We start from the raw sequence: 24,577 nt of genomic DNA, 5'->3' as shown, positions 1-24,577 counted from the left end.
TGTATTCCCCCCCCCCCCAATTATCTGAGTAGAAGGGAGTGGAAGGTAACTATTTTCTTTTTGAAGTAATTTTCAACAAGGGATTTGAATCAAGGAAAAATAGTAGTGACATCAGATTTACGTTTGAGAGGATAAAGCCATATGTAGTAAGTGAAGTGATCCACAAAAATGACATAGTATTTGTAACCATCGACAGAATGAATAGGTGAGGTCCACACATCAGAATAAATAGTTTGCAAAGGAGAATTAGACATAATTGATGACTGAGAGAAAGGTAATTTATGACTTTTATTGCAAAAACAGTCCTTACAATGAAATTGCTTTGAATTAGATGAATTTAAAGCTAGACCGAATTTAGAGATGATATGATATTGGATTGACTCGGATGGGTGATCAAGACAATGATGCCAGTCACTAGAAGATACTTTAACACTTGAGTGGGCCAAAGGATGAGGTGCGAGATGCGAAGTCGGCCATTTATACACACCATCGTTAGGTTGTCCTTCCAGCAGTGTTGCCCCTAACAGTAGATCCTTCACACGAAAAGAAGATGGTAAGAACTCAATGGATGTATTATTGGACTTACAAAATTGAGATATGGAGATAAGATTTCTTTTCATGTTAGAAACAAATAAAACATCATGTAATTGAAAGGTATGTGAGGATGCTTTAAGTGAAGAGAAACCAATTTTGGAAATGTGTAACCCACTACCATCACCGATTTCGATGTTGTCAGACCCATCATATGGAGCATGAAGGGAGAGGTTGCTGAGATCGGTTGTGACATGGTGAGGTGCCCCACTATCGAGAAGCCATGTTGGAGTTTCGGCACTCGATGCTGTGGCAACATGCGCCTTTGGTTGCCACCGAGATCCGGCGGGTGAGGTGAGAGTAACGCCCTGTGAGGAGGCGGGTACCAGCTAAAAGATATGACACTGAGCAACGGTGTGACCCTGTTATCGGCATCCTTGACACTTGCCGAGATACGACCTCTACTGGCGAGACGCGGCTTGCGGAGGCTAAGACGGCTGTTGTCGAGGAGCGGAGTGTGAAGATTGCGCCTTGTTAGACGAGGAGCGGTGTGAACCATTATACCTTGTCGATGTAGCATTTGTCGTGGCAGGATGCGGAAATGATATGGATTGTGACTGCTGAAGAGCGAGTTCCATGTTGATGAGTTTCTCATGAAGCTCTTCAAACGAGATGGGGGTGTCCCTACCTTCCACTATATCAGCGATGTGGCGATAATCATCATCGAGACCTTCTAAGATTTTCTTAATGATGTCCTCATGGACCATTGGTTTATCGAGTGCAGCAAGGCGATCATTCCGACACTTGACATATTGCTTGTAATTCGAGACGGATTGGGAGCCCTTCATGGCTCTCTTGATTTGGTCCTTGATTTGCTTAATGTGACCACGTGTCAGGCGAGCATAGGTGTTGGCGAGTGTCTGGCATGCTTCGCGGGAGGTGGCCGCCTGTTGGATGAGAGGGATAAGAGAGGGGAGATAGAATCGACAAGGGCGCCAAACAGCAGTTTGTCGAATCCATGGCAGAAAATCTGGATCGGGAGCTTCAACGTTGTTGGTGGTGATGGTGCGAGGAGGACATGGATGAGATCCATCTATGTTTTTGTAGAGGTTGTAGCCGATGAGAATGGCCTCAATATGAAGTTTCCAAGCGATGTAATTTGTGGAGGTCAATTTGTGGATGGATTGATGGGAAGTGTTGATGAGTTGAAGGTTTTGGGTTGAATTTTCTGGGTTAGGGATGACGATGATCTGAGGATCAGTGGCCATGTCGAAGTCTGCGTCTAGGATTTGCGGAGGAGCGGTGTGAGGATGTCTAGAACGGCTCTGATACCATATAAGAGAATGCAAGTGCTGAATAATGGCATGACATTTTCATTGATGTTAGGAGGTATTTTATAGGATTATAAGAAAATCAATTAGTTACACGAAATCTGGAACTACCTAACAAGAATCAATTAGTTACATGAAATTTGGAACTAAAGCTAACCAAATCAGATAAGTGACGTAGGGAAATATTAACATAATATCCTATAATAGGGAAGAATCCTAGGAGAGATAATTACAATTAATTACATTAATTTAATTCCCTATTAAAAAGTATCCACACAAGTGCCTACAGTGTTTGTATTTCATCAATTAGTGTATATTAGAAGAAATAATGTCACACGTTCAGCATTTAAATTTCAATTAATGTATATAGGTTCAGATTAAGAATAATTGGTTCTTTTTCCTCTTAGTATTAAATTATCTAGGGCAACTGAAATTAGAGTTGGATTATGTATCCTCATGCTCTTGGTCAAGGTCAAGCTCAAGGATGAGCATGGAAGAAGCAAACTAATGGTTCAGTGTGATGAAAAACCCTAATTTACACAAATCAACTGTAAAGATAACACCGATAGTGCTTAGCACTAGCCCAAGATCGTAATACCCGAGAATCCTGAAAGAAACCAAGAGAATAAACCTCTAAGTATGAAGAAGAATATGAAGAACACTTAGAGAACACTTGAAAAAACCAAGAGAATAAACCTCTAAGTATGAAGAAGAATATGAAGAACACTTAGAGAACACTTGAAAGACTTTTAGAGAAATGTAGAGAACTTATGAAGAGGAAGACTCTTTATTTGAACTTGCTTTATTCACTTGTTTAACTTTTTCTTCTTTCTTACAAATGAGAGAGGTGAGGAGGTATTTATAGCCTCCCAAAGATATGTTATAAAGAATCTAGATTCTTCTAATATCACCTCCATAGTTCCTAGATATTTTTCTAATCTCTAAAAATTTCTACATAATATCTAAATATTTTTATCACAAATTATCTAGATATTTAGCTTAAAGATTTCTCTAGAACAATTTAAGGAGGTGATCAACCTTCTAGAGTATTTCTAGAAAACCTCTAGAATTTGGACCTAATTTTGGGTTTGGTCAAACTTAGAATAATTCCATCATAAACCCAAAATTAAGCTTGATCCAAAATCAAGTTTAATTTCAATACTCCCCCTTAAACTTGATTTTGTCAACCATCCCAAGCTTCGAGCGAAGTAACTCAAATTGGCCCTTTGGTAGTGACTTGGTGAAGATATATGCAACGTTGTCTTCGCTTCGAACCTCCAAAGCTTCAATTGTTCCATCAAGCACCTTCTCCCATATGAAATGATGTTCTAACTCACCCAACTTCTTCATCTCAAACCTCACCGACATATCCTCTTGTAGACGAGCAATTTCAGCATCATCATTCCCGGTGATGATCATATCATCCACATAAAGAAGAACCACCACGTGGACTCCTCCATTCTTCTTGAAGAATAGACTCAGATCAGAATTTGATGGCACATACCCGCAACTGAAGGAATTGAGAAAGCTTTCCATACCAAGCTCGAGGAGCTTGTTTTAACCCGTACAAAGCCTTTTTAAGCTTGCTGACATAATCAGGATGCTCTCGTGACTTGAAACCAAGCGGTTGCTCCATGAAGATTTCCTTATCAAGCTCTCCGTATAGAAAAGCATTCTTCACATCTAGTTGCCATAACTTCCAACCAAAGCTTGCGGCTAAAGATAAAAGTGAGCGTACCGTAGTCATCTTTGCCACTGGACTGAAAGTTTCATCATAATCTTCTCCATATTTTTGAGAGAACCCTCGAGCAACCAACCTTGCCTTAAATCTGTCAATGCTCCCATCCGTTTTTCGCTTAATTCGGTACACCCATTTACAAGAAACGGGTTGGACATCCTTGGGTTTTGGAACCAAATCCCAAGTTTCGTTCTTCATGAGAGCATTCATCTCCTCCTTCATTGCGCCCTCCCACTCTTGAACTCCTTTTGCTTCATCATACGATGATGGCTCCTCTTCATCTAATGGAGCTGCAAAGTAGCATGAGTAAGTAGTGACAAACCTTTCATCTCTGAACCGAGCAGGCTTAACAATGTTCCTTTTTGGCCGTTGATTAGCCATGGAACTACGATCTTCTTCCTCATCTTCCTCTTGATCAGTGCTCCCCCTTTCACCTTGCGTCTCTTCTTCAAGACTTCCGCTTTCACTTGGCATTTGAACAACTGGTTCATCGATCTTGGAGGAACCCCCACCTTCTTGTTCGACCAAGACTTGAGGTGGCCCATAAAATGAGGAAACTTCATCAAAGACAACATCACGAGACACGGTGTACCTGTGTGTCTCTGGATCCATACACCTCCAGCCCTTCCTTTGTTCATCATAGCCGACAAAGATGCATTTCTTCGCCTTTGCCTCCAACTTGGTTCTTTGAGAGTCAAACACGTGGACGTAGCAGATTGATCCAAATATCCTGAGATGTTTCACCGTTGGCTTCTTCCCATGAACCATCTCATAAGGAGACTTCATATTGTTCGGACTAAGTGGCATCCGGTTGATGACATACGCTGCACATCTCATGCCTTCCGCCCATAAGGCCTTAGGCAAATTTTTGTCATGTAACCAGCTTCTACATGTCTCGCTTAGATATCTTATCTTCCTTTCCGCTACTCCATTTTGCTGAGGTGTATACGGACATGTAAATTCTCTCTTGATACCATGTTTTTGGCAAAAAGAGAGAAACTCCTTTGACATGAACTCCCCTCCATTATCCGTCCTTAAAGTCTTGATCTTCTGACCTAATTCTCCCTCCATGGTAACCTTGAATTCTTGAAACTTGGAGAATACTTCTGATTTTCCTTCACAAAGTATACCCAAGTGTACCGTGAGAAGTCATCAACAAACAGTAACATGTACTGAAACCCAGAATAGGAGGATGTTCTCGTCGGACCCATCAAATCACTATGGACCCTCTCCAACGGAGCGCTGCATCGTGAAGTGGAGTTGTCAAATGGAAGCCTATGTGACTTTCCATATTGACAGCCTTCACAAAGCTTTCCTTCATCATGAATCTTCAACTTTGGGAGCTCGTTAACCAAATCCTTATTCACCATAACCTTTAGCTTAGTCATATTTATATGACCAAGCCTAGCATGCCATATAAAGGCATTATCATTCGTACTCATCTTCTCAACATAAGAATTTGAGGCCGATAAAACATATAAATCCTTAACCCATGCTCCGGTGTGAACCACGTCCGCATTTAATTCTTTAATATTCTTTAAGAATTTAACGTCTCTTGGGCCAAATAAAACGTAGTTACCTGAGTCAACCGCATTCACCACAGAGAGAAGATTCTTCCTTACTCCAGGAACATGATATACGTTCTTGAGAGTGATTGGGCTTCCATCATCTCCTTCAATAACGACTGTCCCTTCCTTCTCAACGCGGTGGATTGAATTATCCGCAGTAATGATGGCTTCTTTCCTGTCATGACGCTGAAGACTAGAAAATAACTTCTCGTCTCCAGTAATATGATGGCTACAACCAGAATCCACAATCCAATCATTTTCAAGATTTTTAGCTGTGGATTCTCCAGTAATATGATGGCTACAACCAGAATCCACAATCCAATCATTTTCAAGATTTTTAGCTGTGGATGTACCTGAAGATGCAGCCTCCACCGTGAAACATTTTCCCCATTCTTCGTCTTCAGTATGACCCTTTGATTCCGCCATATTTGTTTCCTTCAGCTTGACTCGGCAATCCTTTTTGAAATGCCCAAGTTTTCCACACTGATAACACTTGAATCGCTTCTTGTCTCCTGTAGAAGATCCTTCCCGTCCATCATTATTCTTCACATTACCATATTTGGGTTTGGTTCTGAAGCTTTGTTGTCTCCTCGCTACAAAAGCGCTCCCCGAGTCATCATGGACTTTAACTCCCGCCATTTGCATGGCTAGTGATTCTTGCGAAGCTAGTAGATTTTCAAACTCCTCCAAGGAAGGTTGTGTAGCCCATCCTTGAACTGAAGTAACAAACGGTGTATATTCGGGTCGTAGACCACGAATAATAGACCGCTTCAACCATGCTTCCGAAATCGACTCCTCCGGATTGAGAGTATTAATATCAGAGCAAAGATTTTTTACCTTGATGAAAAACTCTGAGATTGAAGACTCCCCCTGCTTCGCATTCGCCAACTCGTTCTCTAACAGTTGTAGACGAGCCTCGTTCTTCTTGTTGAACAATTGATCTAGTGCCTGCCAAATAGCACTTGCGGATGTACATCTTGAGACATGCTCAAATAGTCCTGAAGATATTGACCTCTTCAAAGCAAACTCCGCCTTGGCATTCTTCCGTGTCCACTCCTTTGTCGCTTCCGCTGTTGCAACATCTCCCCTTGGTGGTGTTGTGCTGCTACCGCTGACGACATCCCATAAGTCCTCACTAACCAAGTATGACTCCATACATGACTTCCATAACCGGTAGTTAGATTGGTTTAAGATCTACATTCCCAATCCAACGACACGGCCCATTGATTCCATACTTAGAGTAAACCCGAGCTCTCTTTAAACCCCGATCTTGAAGAGCACAAGATTAGAATGGCTCTGATACCATGTAAAGAAATCACCGATAGTGCTTAACACTAGCCTAAGACCGTAATACTGTTGGCCTTCTTGTTTTGATGATGTTTAACAAACAATTTACCACTAATATAGACTCTTTATTTGAGCTTGCTTTATTCACTTGTTCAACTTTTTCTTCTTGCTTACAAATGAGAGAGGTGAGGGGGTATTTATAGCCTCCCAAAGATATGTTACAAAGGATCTAGATTCTTCTAATATCACCTCCATAGTTCCTAGATATTTTTCTAATCTCTAGAAATTTCTACATAATATCTAAATATTTTTATCACAAATTATCTAGATGTTTCTATACTATTATCTAGATATTTAGCTTAAAGATTTCTCTAGAACACTTTAAGGAGGTGATCAACCTTCTAGAGTGTTTCTAGAAAACTTCTAGAATTTGGACCTAATTTTGGGTTTGGTCAAACTTAGAATAATTCCATCATAAACCTAAAATTAAGCTTGATCCAAAATCAAGTTTAATTTCAATATCAACCATATTATAGTCAAATCAAGATTTTGAACCCATTAAATAATATTATGCACAAGGAGAATTTCTGCAAAATTTGGCAGAGTAATCCCCTCCCTGACATGAATAAAGAAAAAGAGGGGAAATAGAAATTTTTTTTGGGGTGGTAGCATTGGTTTTTCTTTCTCCCTTTTCAGTTACCCCGCCATGTAAGCCCACTTAATCCACATCAGCTGTATGTGAGGAGTCACGTGACTCAATTTGGCCGGAATTTTGGCTCCGGCTAAAAATAGGCTAATTTGTCGTCGTAGTCTACATAATATACCCAATAGTCGCTGGAGTAAGAAAATATACCAATGTGTCACGAATGGTCAATAAAATATACCAATCTGTTAATTTTGCCCAGAAGAATAATATAAAACAAGTTCATATTTCTAAGGACAATGGTGTTTTTATTTCATCAATTTTACAGCGGACAGGTTTATTTGAGGTGGGCTTTTCAAACGGGGGTAAGCTTCTTGCCAAAGAGTTTTAATAAAGAGAGATTAAAAGAGTATATAGTGATATTTGATTGGGAAGTGAGTGACGAGGACATGAAGAGGCTTAATCATCTCCCACATAAAAGAATGGTACTTGCGGAGCCACTTGTATCACCTAATGGCCTGTACAAATCGTTCTATGAAAATTGTCCTTGAAAACTAACTTTATAGTTAGATTTATGTAATTTGAAGTAACTGTGATATGCTTACACAAATATTCTAATGAAATAACTTGCTCTCGAATTTATTGAGGTTTTGGCATCGACAAAAATAGTTTGGTTTATGGAGATTTTTGGTGAGGTTGATATCTTCATCGCGTCATGCAAAATCTTAACCTTTAAGGGTACAAAGGAGTTAATCTATGACATCAATAGCTCATCTGTTGGCCTTAAGCCACATCCTATAAATCTTACAACCATCATAAATTGCATGAGAAGTTCAAACAACACGAATTTCAATCATAAACTTGTCCTAATCTTACTTAAAACACCATCTTATTAAACAACATATAATCACAAAATAAACAACACAAGTAATGAAACAGTACTGCTTCCATCTTCTAAACAACAACATCACCCTCAACACCAACTCCAGCACTAATCTCCCTCAAAAAACCCACAATCTGCATCATATTTGGCCTCCTTGAAGGAAAATCATCGACACATTGCACAGCAATCTCCAACACTTTTCTCATCTCCTCTTCTTCCTCTTGCACCACATCCTTCACCAGCTCTCCATCAATAACCTCCATCCCTTTCCCTTCTCTAACCTTCATCTTCACCCATCCAACCAAATTAGTCTCCCCAAACTCCTCTTTATCCGTCGGCCTTCTTCCCGTCAAAATCTCCAGCATCACAACACCGAAAGAGTACACATCACCCTTCGATGTGCATCGAAAACTCTGATAATACTCCGGTGGCACGTACCCTGGAGTTCCCGCCAATGTGCTCACACTCAAATGCGTGTCCAGTGCGCTTATCAGTCTTGCCATGCCAAAATCAGACACTCTAGCCTCCATCTCTTCATCCAACAGCACATTGCTAGATTTCATGTCTCTATGTATGATATGAGGAATGCAGTTATGATGAAGGAAGGATAAACCTCTAGCTGCTCCCCTTGTGATTTTCTTCCTCTCTTCCCAATTCAATATCTTGGTTTGGCTATGAAGCATATCTTCCAGGCTACCATACTTCATGTATTGGTACACAAGTAGCCTCTCTTCCCCAATCTTGCAGTACCCTAGTAACGGTACGAGGTTCTTGTGCTTGATTTTTCCTAGAGTCTCCATCTCTGCGACAAACTCTCGATCGCCTTGGTAACTTAGATGGATTAATTTCTTGACCGCGACGATCGAACCGTCCTTCAACGTGGCTTTGAATACATCACCGAAGCCGCCTGATCCAATCAGGCTGGCAGCAGAGAAACCATTCGTGGCTTCAATTAGTTGAGAGAAGGTGATCCTTCGAAGTTGTCGTTGAAATGTTGCAACGTTGATGCTGAGGGGTTCTTTTTCCTTTCCTATCTTCCAGATTGCCGCTGAATTTACTGCTTGCAGGCTATCCAGCATTCTGGCTTCCGCAGCTTCCTTTCGTCTGGCACGAACTCTGATAGCCCACACGATGGCTATGCATACCACTGCGACTGATATCAGCACACCAAGGACGATGCTGTTGGCCCAAAAGGCTACTGATCTCTTAGATTCTTGCATTCCATCGTCGAGCTGTGCATTGGCAGAAACAGTTCTTCCTGGAGCTTGACATGGAGGCAGGGGCACGTCGCAGAGTCCTGGATTGTTTGCGTACTGGGTCGCTGGAAGCGTGCTCAGCTGCCCTCTCGAAGGGATTGGGCCTGTGAGATTGTTATCAGACAAATCTATCTGAACCAAGAATGAGAGGTTCGAGAATGAATCAGGAATGCTTCCGTGAAGTCGATTGTGGGACGCATCGAAGACTCCCAGATTTCGGAGCTGGCCTAGAGATGCTGGGATCTCTCCGGTCAATCTATTGTGTGCTAAGTCCAGAACTTGGAGGACTAACATGTTACCAAACTCTACAGGGATCTCGCCATGAAGATCATTGTATGAAAGATCGAGATATTCTAAGGTTTGGTATTGAGTCCAGCCGCTGAGGGCCGCGCCTGAATAGAGCCTGGTGAAGTCACAAGTCTTGAGTGTAGGCACTTGCAGTAACCTCTCAGGTCTGATACCAGCAAATTCAAGAAGTCCTCCTACACTTTTGCAAGAATTGCCAACATTTCTTACAAAAGCTAAGGTATTGCCTGAGAGAATCCCTGATGTCGTCTTTGATCCCATCTGTCGACCAAGTTTTGATGGGATTTTACCGGTGAGTCTATTATTGTTCAGATCTAACCAAACAAGACTACTGCAGTTTCCAAGCTCTACTGGAATTTCACCAGTCAGGCTATTATTAGCTAGCTGAAGGACTGCAAGTCTCGAGAGCCTCCCGAATTCTCTAGGAATTCTTCCACCAATCATATTGCTCGTTAATGATATCCACTCAAGATTGCTACAATTGAGAAGATTGGAAGGGATTTCACCTGAAATGAAATTGTTGTTGAGGATGAGATTTTTCAGTTTCCCACATTGCCCGAGCTCTGAAGGAATCTCTCCATCTATGCTATTGAACCATAGCATCAGTTGCTCGAGTTCTTCAAGCTGGCCAAGCTCTGAAGGAATCGGACCATGAAGATAGTTTATGCTGATATCAATAGTCCTGAGTTTAGAACATTTTGATAGCTGTGGTGGAATTTTGCCGGTGATCAGATTGTCAGGAATTCGAAGCTCTTCTAGTGAAGCATCAAGCGAGCAGATATCAGGTGGCAGCTCTCCAGTTAGCTTGTTTGAACTAAGATCAGCAATTTTTAGATTCTTGCAAGAAGAAATTGAGCTCGGAAATTGTCCTGTTATGAAATTGTTGCTTAATTGTAACATTTCCAATGAAGAAAAACCTTTAAGAACATTGTTTGGAATCGAACCAGACAAATTGTTGCTCGACAAGTCGAGAAATTGAAGCAATGAGCATGAGAAGAATGAATCAGCAATTGACCCAGATATGTTGTTGGTTGATAACTTGAGATATAGTAATGATCCGCAGGCATTTCCTAAGCCAGAAGGGATTGAACCAGAGAGATGATTATTTGAGAGGTCTAATCTCTCCAAGGTTCGAAGATTTGCAAAAGATTCTGGAATCTCTCCTATAAAGGAATTATAAGAAAGATTCAAGGTCTTTAGATTGGTGCAGTTGGATAAATAAGAAGGGATCATACCCGTCATTTGATTCATCGAAATGTCAAATTGGATCAAGTTAGCGCAAGAATTTTGAAACTGGATTCCTGATATTGTGTTCCACAAGTTATTAAAGGAGAGATCCAGACTCTGCAGATTTACGGAATTTGTAAGAAAATTTTCTGGCAGAGGACCAGAGAGATTGTTGTGTGAGAAATTAAGCGTCATAAGATTAGGATAAATTGCGAAGAAATTATCAGGCACTAGGCCTGAAACTCCAGAAGAAGAGAGATTGAGCTGCTGCAATGAACGAGGAAGCTGAAGCAAAGAAGAAGAGTTTACAGAGAAATGATTATTAGAAAGATCAAGAACCGAGAGCTTGTTAAGAGAAGAAAGAGGATAGAAATTCAAGTTCCCTGAGAGGTTGCAAGAGCTGATATTGAGATGACCAACTCTCCCTTCAACACAAAACACACCTGACCAGTTGCATGGACTGTTAGCAAGATGCCAGTTTGATAAAACACCCTGTGGGTCAGTTTGGATTGAGCTTTTGAAGAGGAATAAGCCCTCAGCATCAGTTTGTGTACTTGGATTGTGATCAGGGGTTGATGGAGAAGCTGAATTGCCTTGTCCATTTGAGTTGTTGAGAGAGTGGGAGAATGAAGAAAGTGGTGGAGTAAAGTTAAGTTTGTGAGGATTGAAGGTTCTTAATAGGGAGACAGGATGGTGTGAATATATTAGGAAAATTGAGAGGGTGTGTGAGTGTGTGGAGTACTACTTATAGCGTTGGTAAAAGAGAGCAGAGGGAATATTTGGCTTTTGGTCAGAATATGATCTAATTCCTTATGCAAAAGTAACTGCAATTGTACACTTTTAAGCGGCAAACTTGGGTGTATTTTACCCAAAAAAATACGTTTAAATGAATATTTTGTAAGATTTGAATCTGAATTGTTCTGTTCTTTTTTCCTCCGCACATGCTTTCTATTTCACTATCTCTTATCTTCTGTCTCTATAACAGGTATATTTCAGACCCAAAAGAATACGTAAAAGCTCAGTACTCGTTTTATCATGCTATTCATTCTGTGTATTGAGATCAACCTAGACTGTTCTCTCTTGCCTTATAGGTATAGAAACTTAGTTTGGATATACACAATTAAAATTCTAAAGTATTAGTGCATGAGAGTAGATCCTCAAGCTTCATCCAAAAGAGAAATCAAGGGTCCTCCATAAAAGAAAAGGCATCAATGACCTCTCCAACAATTCCCTGATGGCATGGAGGGGGTGATGATAGCAACTTCTTTTCACTTTTACTCTTTTCCTTTTGATCAGTGTTACTCTGTTTTGTGCCTCTGTTATCATTCTCCTCCGAGTTGTCTCTCTACATTACTATTGTTATCTTTCCCTTATCTTTACATGTAAGTACTTTGTTATCTTTTACGTGCAAACACTTTGAGATTTGTTCATAAATATATACTTTAAAGACATCATTTAATCGTGTGCCGGATTATAGGAATAAAAAAAAACACTTTCAGCCGGCCAGCCACTAGGTACTTGACAAGTTAATCCGGTTAAAAGATGCATGTGTAACATAGAGTTATGTTTCGAACATTTTTTCCGATGAATGTTTTGACATTATTTCCTTCGCGTCGCCTATAATCTAGTATAGAAAAGATCAATTTTAATCAATTTTGAGGATTTGTTGAGCATTTTCTTGATTTGCTATAGTAATGAGAACCGAGGCTAAAGTAGTCAAAAGGATATATTATTAGTGACTTCAAATCATAACCTAAGGTTATAGGGATGTTTCCCACTGAAGTCCTTAATCAAAGCCTGAGCTAATTAAAGATTACATGGTCCTCCCACTTTGTGTCCACTATATTCTCAGTGGCGATAAACAGCTCCCAAAACTCCTCGGCTTTAGTTTTTCTTCTCGTAGATCATGCATAATTCTTAAAGAACTGCTTGTATAAGTGATAGTCAGAAAAATACAGAAATGAGTAGAAGCACGAATGCAAGCTCCTTATAGTTTGTGATGATCACTAGATGTGCGTATTGCATAATGGGTTGTGGCTTTTGATGCACCCGCACGAGTTCATGAGCATGCCCACTCTGTCACACCATATAACTAACCATTACGAGATTTCAGAATCACAATGATTAGCTCTCAATAAAATATTCTGTTTTCAGAAGTTGTTTTAAAAAAGAAGAAAAAAAGATCTGGCTATGCTTTATCTGATCTGTTTTTTCTTGGATCATGAACTCTGGAATAAAAGAAGTTTTATTTTATTTCAGTGAAGATTCATGTACTTAGGAGAAAACGTAAACAAATGAGTGAAATTTTCCATGGGGATTTGAAATGAGTGATAAACTTGGTGAGGAGCAGTTCATGATTATTGCACACTACAAATTAACTTGAACCTGTGCAAGCTCCACGCAATATAATGAGCATTTGACGCAGCGCGGAAGTGATAACCTTGGAATCCGCCAAGGGTGTTCTCTGAATCCACAAAGAACGATCTTCGAATCCACGAAGAACTTCGAATCCACGAAGAAAATATTAAAAAAGAGAAATTTTATTAATGAAAAGTTATGCCTCTAGGGCTTAAAAGACTCTTCTTAAATAGAAAAAAAGAAACAAGACTCCTACAAGGACTCAAACTGTACCAAAAATAGTAAAAGAATTCCTAAAATATTAAAACTCCTAATAGAATTACAAAGAAATAGAAAGTATTAAATTCTAACTAAAAAAAGACTCCTTATAATAGAGGAAACAAATCATAAATCAAAATTGAATTTGTTTCCTAATTCTAATTGGACTCTAAAATTGAATTTATTTCCTAATCTAAATAAACTCCAAGTTTACTACTAAAAAAATTAAAAGCTGATTATTTTCGGATTTCTATCAAAACTGAGCATAACTGGTGAGATTGTAAAAATTTGACAATCTGGTTGGCCCCGTCTCGTCGAGATAGGCGATTTACATATATAATATGTCAGAATCCGCCTTCCGGATTGAAATATATGATTGTTTCTTTGCGAAAGTATAAATTTATATTTAGCTCGTGAATGTCCGAATCCTCCATTAAATTTATCAGTCTCCCCTTGTTGAAAGAAGCTCGACCCCGAGCTTATATTTGGTAGAATAGTAGCTTCATTGATAGATAATTTTCTTCTCTTACAACGATCAGCATCTGCCTTGTACTTAGCATTCATTTTCTTCATCTGTTGTTTTGCCTCTTCAGCTAGGACTTCTTCTGACTCAAATTCTTGAATAAATCTTTCACACACCATGGTTACGTGTCTGACAGCATGTGAATCTGCAATTGACTTGAAAAACTCCTCAAAATATGTTCCATGTTGCTTCTCATATTCTAGTGCTGAAAGTATCATCACCTTGAAATTATTAACAATCTTTGCTTCCAGCGAAAAGAATCTCGCGTCATACTCCATACACAATTCTTTTATCTCCTTTGTCTCTAGCCCTCCACCAAGCAATTCACACATACCATCAATTGCATCACTCTCTATTTTATCCTTATCCTCTATCGGGACAACATCAATATGTGCAATATCACTCTCAACCACTTTAAGAATATTATGCATATCATCCATCTTCACTATCATATCACCATCATGAATCTCATGCATATCAAGTGTTTGCTCCTTAGGAGGAATTTTGGTAGAGGCAGTTTCTTCTTTTACAACCAAATGATAGACCTCTTCAGATTGCTTCAAGTTTTCTGTTAAAGCCTCGTTGTTTGTCACCAAATGTTTCTTCTTCTCAGTAGCTTTTATCTTAAATGGCTCCTTTTCTATAAGAGACTTGAGCACAATTTGACGTCCATCTTTCTTGAAGATATAAATATTGTCTCTGTTCCTATGTTTAGCTCCATTATTGAATTGTCATGGCCTATCTAAAATCATATGACAAGTATCCATCTCGACCACTTCGCACAAAACCTCATCAATATAAGTTCAGCCAATGAAAAAATGTACCCGACACTTCTCATCGTTTTGCACAACATCGTCCATGCTAATCCAGTCGATCATGTAGAGAGGTGGGTGTTTCTCTGTCTTCAGTCCTAATTTCTCCACCATACGCCGAGAGACAAGATTCTTGCTGCTGTGATGATCAGTTATAACATTACAAATCTTCTGCATCACGGTGCATCTCGTGCGAAAGATATTTTGCTCCGGAGATGGTTCTTCTTTCTTTATTGCTTCTTTACTACTCTTCTCAACTCTAATGTCTTGCTTAAGATCATTGTCCCTGTTGAATTTATCATATGGAGTCGGATCACGTCGTTGGCGACCATCAACGAGATGCTCTTCTATCGACGCAAGTCACTCAAAAATAGTCTTCATCTGATTAAAATCGGCCTTCGGCACGTCAAACTCGGTTCGAGAGTAAGGGGTTTCATCACCTGCCATCGGATCGGAGAAACAAGGCTCTGATACCAATTGACGTAGCGCGGAAGTGATAACCTCGGAATCCACAAAGGGTGTTCTCTGAATCCACAAAGAACGATCTTCGAATCGACGAAGAACTTCGAATCCACGAAGAAAATATTAAAAAATAGAAATTTTATTGATGAAAAGTTATGCCTCTAGGGCTTACAAGACTCTTCTTAAATAGAAAAAAAAAGAAACAAGACTCCTACAAGGACTCAAACTCTACCAAAAATAGTAAAAGAATTCCTAAAATATTAAAACTCCTAATAGAATTACAAAGAAATAGAAAGTATTAAATTCTAACTAAAAAAGACTCCTTATAATAGAGGAAACAAATCATAAATCAAAAATGAATTTGTTTCCTAATTCTAATTGGACTCTAAAATTGAATTTATTTCCTAATCTAAATAAACTCCAAGTTTACTACTAAAAAAATTAAAAGCTGATTATTTTCGGATTTCTGTCAAAACTGAGCATAACTAGTGAGGTTGTAAAAATCTGACAATCTGGTTGGCTCCGTCTCGTCGAGATAGGCGATTTACATATATAATATGTCAGAATCTGCCTTCCGGATTGAAAGATATGATTATTTCTTTGCGAAAGTATAAATCTGTATTTAGCTCGTGAATACCCGAATCCTCCATTAAATTTTCTGTTAAGCGTCTTACTTCAGAAGTTGTTTTAAAAAAGAAGAAAAAAAAAGATCTGGCTATGCTTTATCTGATCTGTTTTTTCTTGGATCATGAACTCTGGAATAAAAGAAGTTTTATTTTATTTCAGTGAAGATTCATGTACATAGGAGAAAACGTAAACAAATGAGTGAAATTTTCCATGGGGATTTGAAATGAGTGATAAACTTGGTGAGGAGCAGTTCATGATTATTGCACACTACAAATTAACTTGAACCTGTGCAAGCTCCACGCAATATAATGAGCATTTCATTAAAGAGTTCTGCACTTACATAGACAATCATCACTCAGATTACTTGTTAAAATGCTAAACCTCCAAGGACCCGCGACATATGTGGATTCCGTCTGAGAAAAACAGTCACACTGTTGTGTTGTGCGCGGCGGCCAAACCGATGGGGTGCCGAGAACAAATACCAATATCAAGAGAGAAAGCCAAGCAATCCAAAATAACGGTAGAAACACAAACAAACAAATTTTACGTGATTCGGCAAGTTGCCTACGTCCATGGGGCAAGAAGGTGATGGGTTTTTTACTAATAGAGAAGAAGAGTACAAATAGAGATTACAAATTCAAAAACTAATCCCTCACACAAAGCTCTCAATCTCTCAAACAAAACCCTAACCAATAGCTCCAGAAAAGACTCTTTTCTGTGCTCAAAACAACCCCTTTTTACTGCTCTCGGAAACCTTAAATCGTGTTTGTATTTATAGCAAACACAAAACCAAATCAGAACTGGAAACCGAAATCAGGCTCAAACCTGACGCGTGGTCGACCGCACTTGACGCGCAGTCGACCGGTTAGAACGACAGAAACCAAAAATTCATTATAGGGTTTGACCGCCGAAATCGTTGCGGTCGACCGACCAAAGCTCCGAAAATTGCCTTATACTCGTACACGTTTACGGTCGACCGCAGCTTGTCTCGCAGTCGACCGGAAAGCGACCAAATGCTTGTCTGCTCCATTTTTCCTGATCTTCTCCAATGTTTTTGCCAATTCGACAATTCTCCACCTCGGTAAAATTTTCCCAAAACTAAGCCGACACCAACCAAACCAAACGTCTCACTTATTGCGTCCAGTACGAAGTGGAATCAATCCATAATAATGGACTCAATCCACAACAAGTCGAGAACCCAAACGAGAATGTGAACAAACTTCAAATGTCGGTATCAACTCACCAAACCGGCTGCATCATAAAATAACCACCTATATATCCTCTTGGCCAAGGAATCAAGCCTCACGTAATTCACCAAATGGCCTCCAAAGGCCCTCAATCAACTAGAAAGATTCTCAACCCTTCTCCAATATCACGATTATCACCAACAAATCTGTAGCTGATAACTCTCCCACCAGACTCAAAGTGAAACGAACTAAACACGTCCACCTGAGGTGAACCAATGACCATAGCCAAATCCGAACTGTGTCCACCAGCTGCACTCGAATCAACCAACTCATCATCTGCATCCACATTAACATGATCCTCAATCTGTGTCATCTCAAATGAAATCCCAAATAATACAGAATGATCTGGAGTACGTGGAGTAATCTCCACCTAACGTGGAGTAATCTCCACCCAATGTGGAGTAGCATCACTCTTCACCCGCTGTGATATCCCAATGATCTGTCCAACACTCTCCACCTACCAAGAGTCAAATGTGACATACCTACTCAGAACAATATCAGTCCAAAATCTGATAACCAAACATGATTCTAAATCCCAAATATGCACTGGGTTCAAATCTCATATCCTCGATGTGACCATATGTTGGGCAACCAAATATCCAAAGTAACCTAAAATCTGAAGCAGCTCTACCAGATACAAATACTCTAATCGTGACAGTCGGCAAACTATGAATAAAATGGCTCCAATATGTCGAAGCCTCAATACCAGAACTCCTCTACAAACTAATGCTCGACATCAAATACTGATCCTCCTCCAGCAAGGAACGGTTCATCAAATCTGCCACCTCATCTCGTCGCTCCAGTGCTTCCTCTCTAATGAAGCGTCTCAAATTGTCGTGAGCTCGACACAAATGTAGAAAAGAATCTCTACCAAAATCAGAATGACGTATTACATTTCTGCCAATACACTTCTTCCACCTGTTGTTGACTACTAGGACTTCATACCAACGGGACTTGGTTTCAATCCACAAATGTCTAGAACAATCACCAACATAGGAAACCAAATACTTATTACCTCCCAATGATGCCTCCTTGAAAGGCCTCCAAATGCCTGAATGAACATCACCTAGAAGACCCTTCGCTCGGTGAATAGAAGTGTCAAACTCCACCTCGGTCTTCTTGCTCAAACCAGTGTGCTCACAGGACTTTAATCTATAGGTCAAAGCACCCCTCAACAATCCATGCACGACATCAATAATTAAATATCCCAGCATCAGCAAACGTCACAGTCCAGTCAAATCCAAAGAAGTCATCAGCTCTCCACCAATCATCGTGCTCCCAATCAAATAGTACAATATCTTCTTTCTGACACCCTTCATCACAATCATGGACCCAAATTTGACCTTTAAAGATGTATCCTCTAAGGTCACCCGATAGTCTGCTACCTCTAAAACTCCAAGTGAAATGATATTTTCTTCAACCGCGGAACGAACCTTATTTCATCAAACTCCCGAATCACCTCGTCACACATCCTAATACGAACGTTATCGATACCATCAATAGGACATTCATGATCATTACCCATGAGCACAACATCCTCTCTTTCCAACTCCTTAAAATTGGAGAACTAATCCCTCCTAGGATAAATATGGTAAGAAGCACCTGAATCTAACATCCACTCTATAGAGTCGGCAACATAAACTGACGGTAGTGCAGGGCACAAATACCTGAAGAATCCGAATCTGAATTATCACCACTAGCCTTGACAACATTCACCTCTGAAGCTTGAATAGTTTTCCCCTTATTCTTCCCGGCTCGATCTGTCAACTTTGGGCATTCGGCTTTCCAATGTTCATCTTCTTTATAAAAGTCACACTGATTCTTACCAACTGTAGGGTGTGCTCCTCTAGACTGTGATCTCCTACTATGGTTTGGACTCTTCCCTCTTGCATCCAATGCCCCTGCTACTGTATCAATCGAAGTTTCCTTATCCTTCTTTCAAAGCTGATAATTCACAAGTGCAGTGGTGACCTCACTATACGAAAGAGATGTCTTCCCATTAATAAGAGTAATTCACAAGTGCAGTGGTGACCTCACTATACGAAAGAGATGTCTTCCCATTAATAAGAGTAAGAACGAATGTCTCATATTCCTCAGGTGACCTCACTATACGAAAGAGATGTCTTCCCATTAATAAGAGTAAGAACGAATGTCTCATATTCCTCATCGGGCAAGGAACTCAACAATAACAATACCTTGTCCTCATCTTCAATCATAACATCTATATTCGTCAAATCCGCAAGAAGCTTCGTGTAGTTGTTCATGTGATCACCAATGGATGTTCCCTTCTTCAATTGGAAGCGATAAAGCCTCATCTTTAAATGCAAGTGATTTTTCACACTCTTCGTCAAATATTTGCTCTCTAGGATCTCCCAAATCTTATTAGCCGAAGTCTCATTGATCACATTATATTTTAAATCTTGTGTTAAACAAGACCTAATCATACCACACGCCGTTCGATTCATCTTCTTCCAAACCTTCTTAATATCATTCGGTTTCTCATCCAACTCCAAAGTGTCTTCTAAATTTTACGCGTTGAGCGCATCCAAGACTTTACATCTTCAAAGACCAAAATTATTAATTTTGTTAAATTTCTCCACATCTATCTTCATAGAATGAATATTCAAACATTGGACGGTCTTCATGCCAGAAGTATCCTCCACAACTCTTTCTTTCTCGGCTATCTTTGTCAAAGCACCACCGAACTAATACGGAACAAATGAAGAATAGATCCAAATTGAAAAAGAGAGATTTTTATACCTCCAAGTAAAACCCTAATAAGAGCCTCCGAAAGATCTCAACCCCACACGACGGAAACAAGATCCACAATAATAAAAATCCCATCTTTATCACCAACTAAAGCCCTAGATGAGCTTCCAAAGTAATCTACTCCTCCACCTAGCCTAAGCATAGCCAAAGCTCGGATACCACTTGTTGTGTGGGGCGACCAAACCGATGGGGTATCGAGAACAAATAATAATGCCAAGAGAGAAAGCCAAACAATCTAAAATAACGGCACAAACACAAATAAACGAATTTTACGTGGTTCGACAAGTTGCCTACGTCCACTGGGCAAGAAGGGGATGAGTTTTTCACTAATAGAGACGAAAAGTACAAATAGAGATTACAAATCCACAAACTAATCTCTCATACAAGGCTCTCAATCTCTCAAACAAAACCCTAACCAATAGCTCCAGAAAAGACACTTTTCTGTGCTCAAAACAACTCCTTTTTACTGCTCTCAGAAACCTTAAATCGTGTTTGTATTTATAGCAAACATAAAACCAAATCAGAATAGAAAACTAAAATCGGGCTCAAACCCGACGTGCGGTCGACCGCACTTGACACCGTTGTCGATAGGCCAGAACGACGGAAATCAAAAATCCATTACAGGGTTTGGCAGTTGACCACCAAAATCGTCATGGTCGACCAGCCAAAGCTCCAAAATTTCTCTATACTCGTACACGTTTGCGGTCTATCACAGCTTGTCTCGCGGTCGACCGGAAAGCGTCCAAATGTCTGTCTACTCCATTTTTCCTGATCTTCTCTAATGTTTTCGCCAATTCTACATGATGGTCAAAATAATGCCATGTCATCAAGATTTTGGAATTCCAGCTCAAAAAATATAAATCATATTATATTCCCGCCAAAAAAATAGTTGAATTAGAATAAAAAATATGTCCCCCCCCCCAAAAAAAAAGACGTCATTCTTTAGAGGGGATACATTTACTCAACAACAATAGATGTACAAACAAGAGATTTGAGATTAATATCCTGCAACAAAATAATCCGTCGTGGATGAATAGGGTGATTGGGAGGTTCCAATATGGTTCTTACAGCCTTTGGTACAATTCTGAGCCAGGTTATCAAAAAAAAAGTTATGTTAAATATTTTCTATTTATAGTATTTTTCTATATATATTTTATTCTTTCAATTGCAACATATGAAACAAATCCTAAGCACTGTTATCACCATATATGTTGAGTTCGTGATGACTCAAATCGGTTAAGAAGCAGGATTGTGTTTGGACTCTAATTAGGATTAGTTATACTATCCTAATTAGGAATGGATTGAAGAAATTAATTGAATTGACAAATCCAATTAGGATTCAAGTTAGAGTTCTAATAAGATTAAGTAAAATCAATCTCTATATATATATTGTATTAATCCATGGGTTTAAAACAACGAGAAAAAAGAGAGATCTATATTCCACCATTGTTAAGGTGTGTAGTTTTAACCTCTTGTAATCTCTTCTCAAAAGAAATAAGATCTTCCCCCTTCTCCCCGTGGACATACACGGGTCATCTTGATCACGTGGAACCATGTTAAATCTTATTGTTTGTTGTTTATCTTGATTGCTTGGTAGATTTGGGGTTTCTTGTGTGTTTAAGTTTTTCTTCTGCTGTTCAAATACTCTAACAATTGGTATCGGAGCTACTATGGCGACCAAGACGTCAGCGACCAAGTTTGAGGTGAAGAAATTTGACGGCAAGTCGAATTTTCTCTTGTGAAAGATGCACGTCACGACATTACTCGTGAAGGAAGGGGTCCACTGATCCCTAGACGGTTTTAAGAAGAAGTCATCCACTTTGGATGAAGATGAGTGAAAATACATGGATGTCCATGTAAAGACTATAATTATCATGTGCTTGTTAGATGAGGTGCTCTACAACGTTATGAACGAGAGCACGACTGCGGCTATGTGGTGCAAGTTGGAAAGCTTATATATGATGAAGAGTTTGTCAAATAAACTCTTCAAGAAGAAGCAGCTCTATGAACTTTGAATGAAGGAAGGCACGTCTATTCTGCAACACTTGAACATCTTCAATAGGGGTTATTGACGATTTGTTGGCTCTTGATTGTTGGCTCTTGAGGTGAAGCTAAAAGAAGAAGACCAAGCTCTTCTGTTGCTGTGTTCGCTTCCACCTAGTTACAATCACTTGGCGACTACCATCATGTATGGGAATGAGACTTTGGAGTTGGAGGATGTCATCTTAGTGCTTCAAAATAATGAACTCATTAGGAAGACGAACACCATGGAGGAATCTTCAGGTCTATTGGCCAATGTAAAGAAAGGGAAGTCAAAGGGCAAGAAGTCGATCAAGGCTCAAGGAAAATTTCTACTTCTGTCGTCTGTTTTTGGTGCAAACGACCAGGTCACTTGAAGAAGGATTGTAAGTCGTAGAAGGAGTACTTGAAGAAAAAGGATGGCGGGACTGACAACACTAAGGATAAGGATAACCATGCTAGTATTGTAGAAGATATTTGATGTACTGACTGCGGAGTCAGGTACGGGCAAGTATATCGATGATTGGTTACTTGATTTAGGATGCACATATCACATGTGCCTAAGGAGGGAGTGGTTCAGCACTTACAGTCCTATTTTTGGAGGATCGGTTCTCATGGGGAATAATGCAGTGTGTCAGATTGTTGGTATTAGGAACGTCAGGATGAAGATGCACGATGGACTAGAAAGGACTCTCTCCAATGTTCAGTATGTTCCGGACTTAAAGAAAAATCTTCTTTCGTTAGGAGCTCTTAAGGCTCAAGGGTGCAAGTTCATGGTGAAGGTGAAGCTATCGCAGTCACCAAGGCGCTATTATTGTTCTGAAAGGGGAGCACACGAGGAACTTGTATAGACTAGTAGGCAGCATAATTGAGGGCGAGGTTTCAGCCACAATAGAGAAGACTGATCAATCGAGACTTTGGCACATGCGTCTAGGACACATGAGTGAAAGGGTCTGCAGGTACTCCACAGTAAGGGCGTGCTTTCAGGAATAACTCAATGTAAACTTGACTTTTGTAAGTATTGTGTTATGGGCAAGCAGCGTAGAGTATCTTTCTCTACTTCGTAGCATAAGTCCAAGGGGTTGCTAGATCTTGTCCACGTTGATGTGTGGGGGACCTCACCGAAGGCATCCGTTGGGGGTGCGAGGTATTATGTTACCTTCATTAATGATTTCTCCAGGAAGTTTTGGGTCTATTTCTTGAGGCAAAAGCCTGAGGTTTTTCAGAAGTTCAAGGAGTAGAAGGCGTTGGTGGAAAATCAGAATGGGCTGAAATTGAAAGTCTTAAGGTCAGATAATGGGGGTGAGTATAGCTCCTGGGAATTCAAAGAGTACTTGACTAATGAAAGCATCCAGCATCAGTTAAGTGTGTTAGGGTGACCAGAACAAAACAGAGTAGCTGAATGCATGAATCAGACATTGATGGAAAGAGTCTACAGTCTCTTGCTACAAGCAGACATGTCCGAAGGTTTTTGGGCAAAAGCGGTAAATCATGCATGTTATTTGATTAACAGGTCACCATCTACAGCCGTTGATCTTCAGATCCCAGAGGAGATATGGCGAGAAGAATCAGTGGACTACTCGACTCTACGCATATTTGGTTGTCCAGCGTATAGTCTTGTAGATAGTCAGAAAAGACAAAAGCTGGAGTCCAAGTCGAGATAGTGTATCTTCATAGGATTCACTTCTGGAGTCAAAGGGTACCGATTATGGGATCCTGAGACTCACAGTGCCTTTACCAATAGAGATGTGGTCTTTGATGAAGATGCTATCATGTAGGCACATTTGAAGACAGAAGACAAGGCGCAAGGTGGAGCTCCAAATACTTCTATAGATTCTCGGATACAGGAGGTGAAGTTTTCGGAAAGCCCTACAAGCCCTAGTGGGCCTACCGATGAGACTCCAACCAGTGATGGAGATAGAGCTACTACACAGGAGGAGCAGCCAATAGCGTTGAGACGCTCGAGCCATACAGTGGTGCTACCTACTAGATATGGTTGGGAAGACGATGATTACGTATCTTTTACTTTATTCATAAAAGCTGGAGACCCATGTAGCTACAGAGAGGTCGTTGAAGTAGATGATCGTGACAGGTGGATTACAACCATGGAGAAGGAGATGAAGTCTTTGGAGAAGAATCAGACGTGAGTTCTGGTTAATCTTCCAAGAGGCTCAAAAGCGATTGGTTGCAAGTGGATCTTTTGGAAGAAAGATGGTCGGCAATTCAAGGCAAGGTTGATTACCAATGGATATGCTCAGAAGGAAGGAGTGGACTACAATGAGATTTTTTTCTCCCGTAGTTAAGCATATGTCCATTTGTTTGTTGTTGGCTATTGTTGCACAGTATGATTTGGAGTTGGAGCAGATGGATGTTAAAACAGCATTTCTGGATAGAGAATTAGAGGAGCAAATTTACATGGAGCAGTCTGAGGGATATCTCTACGAAGGTGAAGAGGACAAGGTTTGTCTTCTTAAGAGGTCTCTATACGGGCTCAAATAATCTCCGAGGCAGTGGCAGACTAGGCATCCATGTAAGGACCTTGAATTTTCAATATTGGTTTAAATAAATTTTCTGGTACTTTAAATATTAAATTATTATTTTACCCGATTTTCTAAAATTTGCTATGATTTAATAATACGGTTTTATATTTATTTAACAAAATTATAATTTATAAATTTAATTATTACGGTAAAGACTTTTTAAATTAATAATTGATTATTCATTATTGTTAT

The 24,577-nt window shown here is 39.8% G+C and overlaps 1 protein-coding gene across 1 annotated transcript; it reads right to left on the bottom strand.

Moving 5' to 3' along the window:
• Positions 7,971-11,106, bottom strand: LOC109833552 (serine/threonine-protein kinase BRI1-like 2). Its single transcript, XM_020401271.1, has 2 exons — positions 10,488-11,106; positions 7,971-10,412 (listed from the first exon to the last, which is right to left on the bottom strand). The coding sequence occupies exons 1-2, from the start codon at positions 10,963-10,965 to the stop codon at positions 8,053-8,055; spliced, it is 2,838 nt and encodes a 945-aa protein (XP_020256860.1). The 5' UTR covers positions 10,966-11,106; the 3' UTR covers positions 7,971-8,052.

The sequence above is a fragment of the Asparagus officinalis genome, chromosome 3 (assembly GCF_001876935.1).
Source record: "Asparagus officinalis chromosome 3, Aspof.V1, whole genome shotgun sequence".
NCBI lineage: Eukaryota > Viridiplantae > Streptophyta > Magnoliopsida > Asparagales > Asparagaceae > Asparagus > Asparagus officinalis.
Note: the sequence above shows the minus strand (reverse complement) of the source record. Positions and strands in the feature narration are given on the sequence as shown.

Excerpts from the sequence above, each read along its gene's own strand:
- LOC109833552 (XM_020401271.1), bottom strand. The coding sequence starts at position 10,965 with ATGACGCTTAATTTCTCACACAACAATCTCTCTGGTCCTCTGCCAGAA. Across the intron at positions 10,413-10,487 it reads GTCGAGCAACAATTTGTCTG|GACAATTTCCGAGCTCAATT; the intron begins GTTCGATTCCAA and ends ATTTCATAACAG.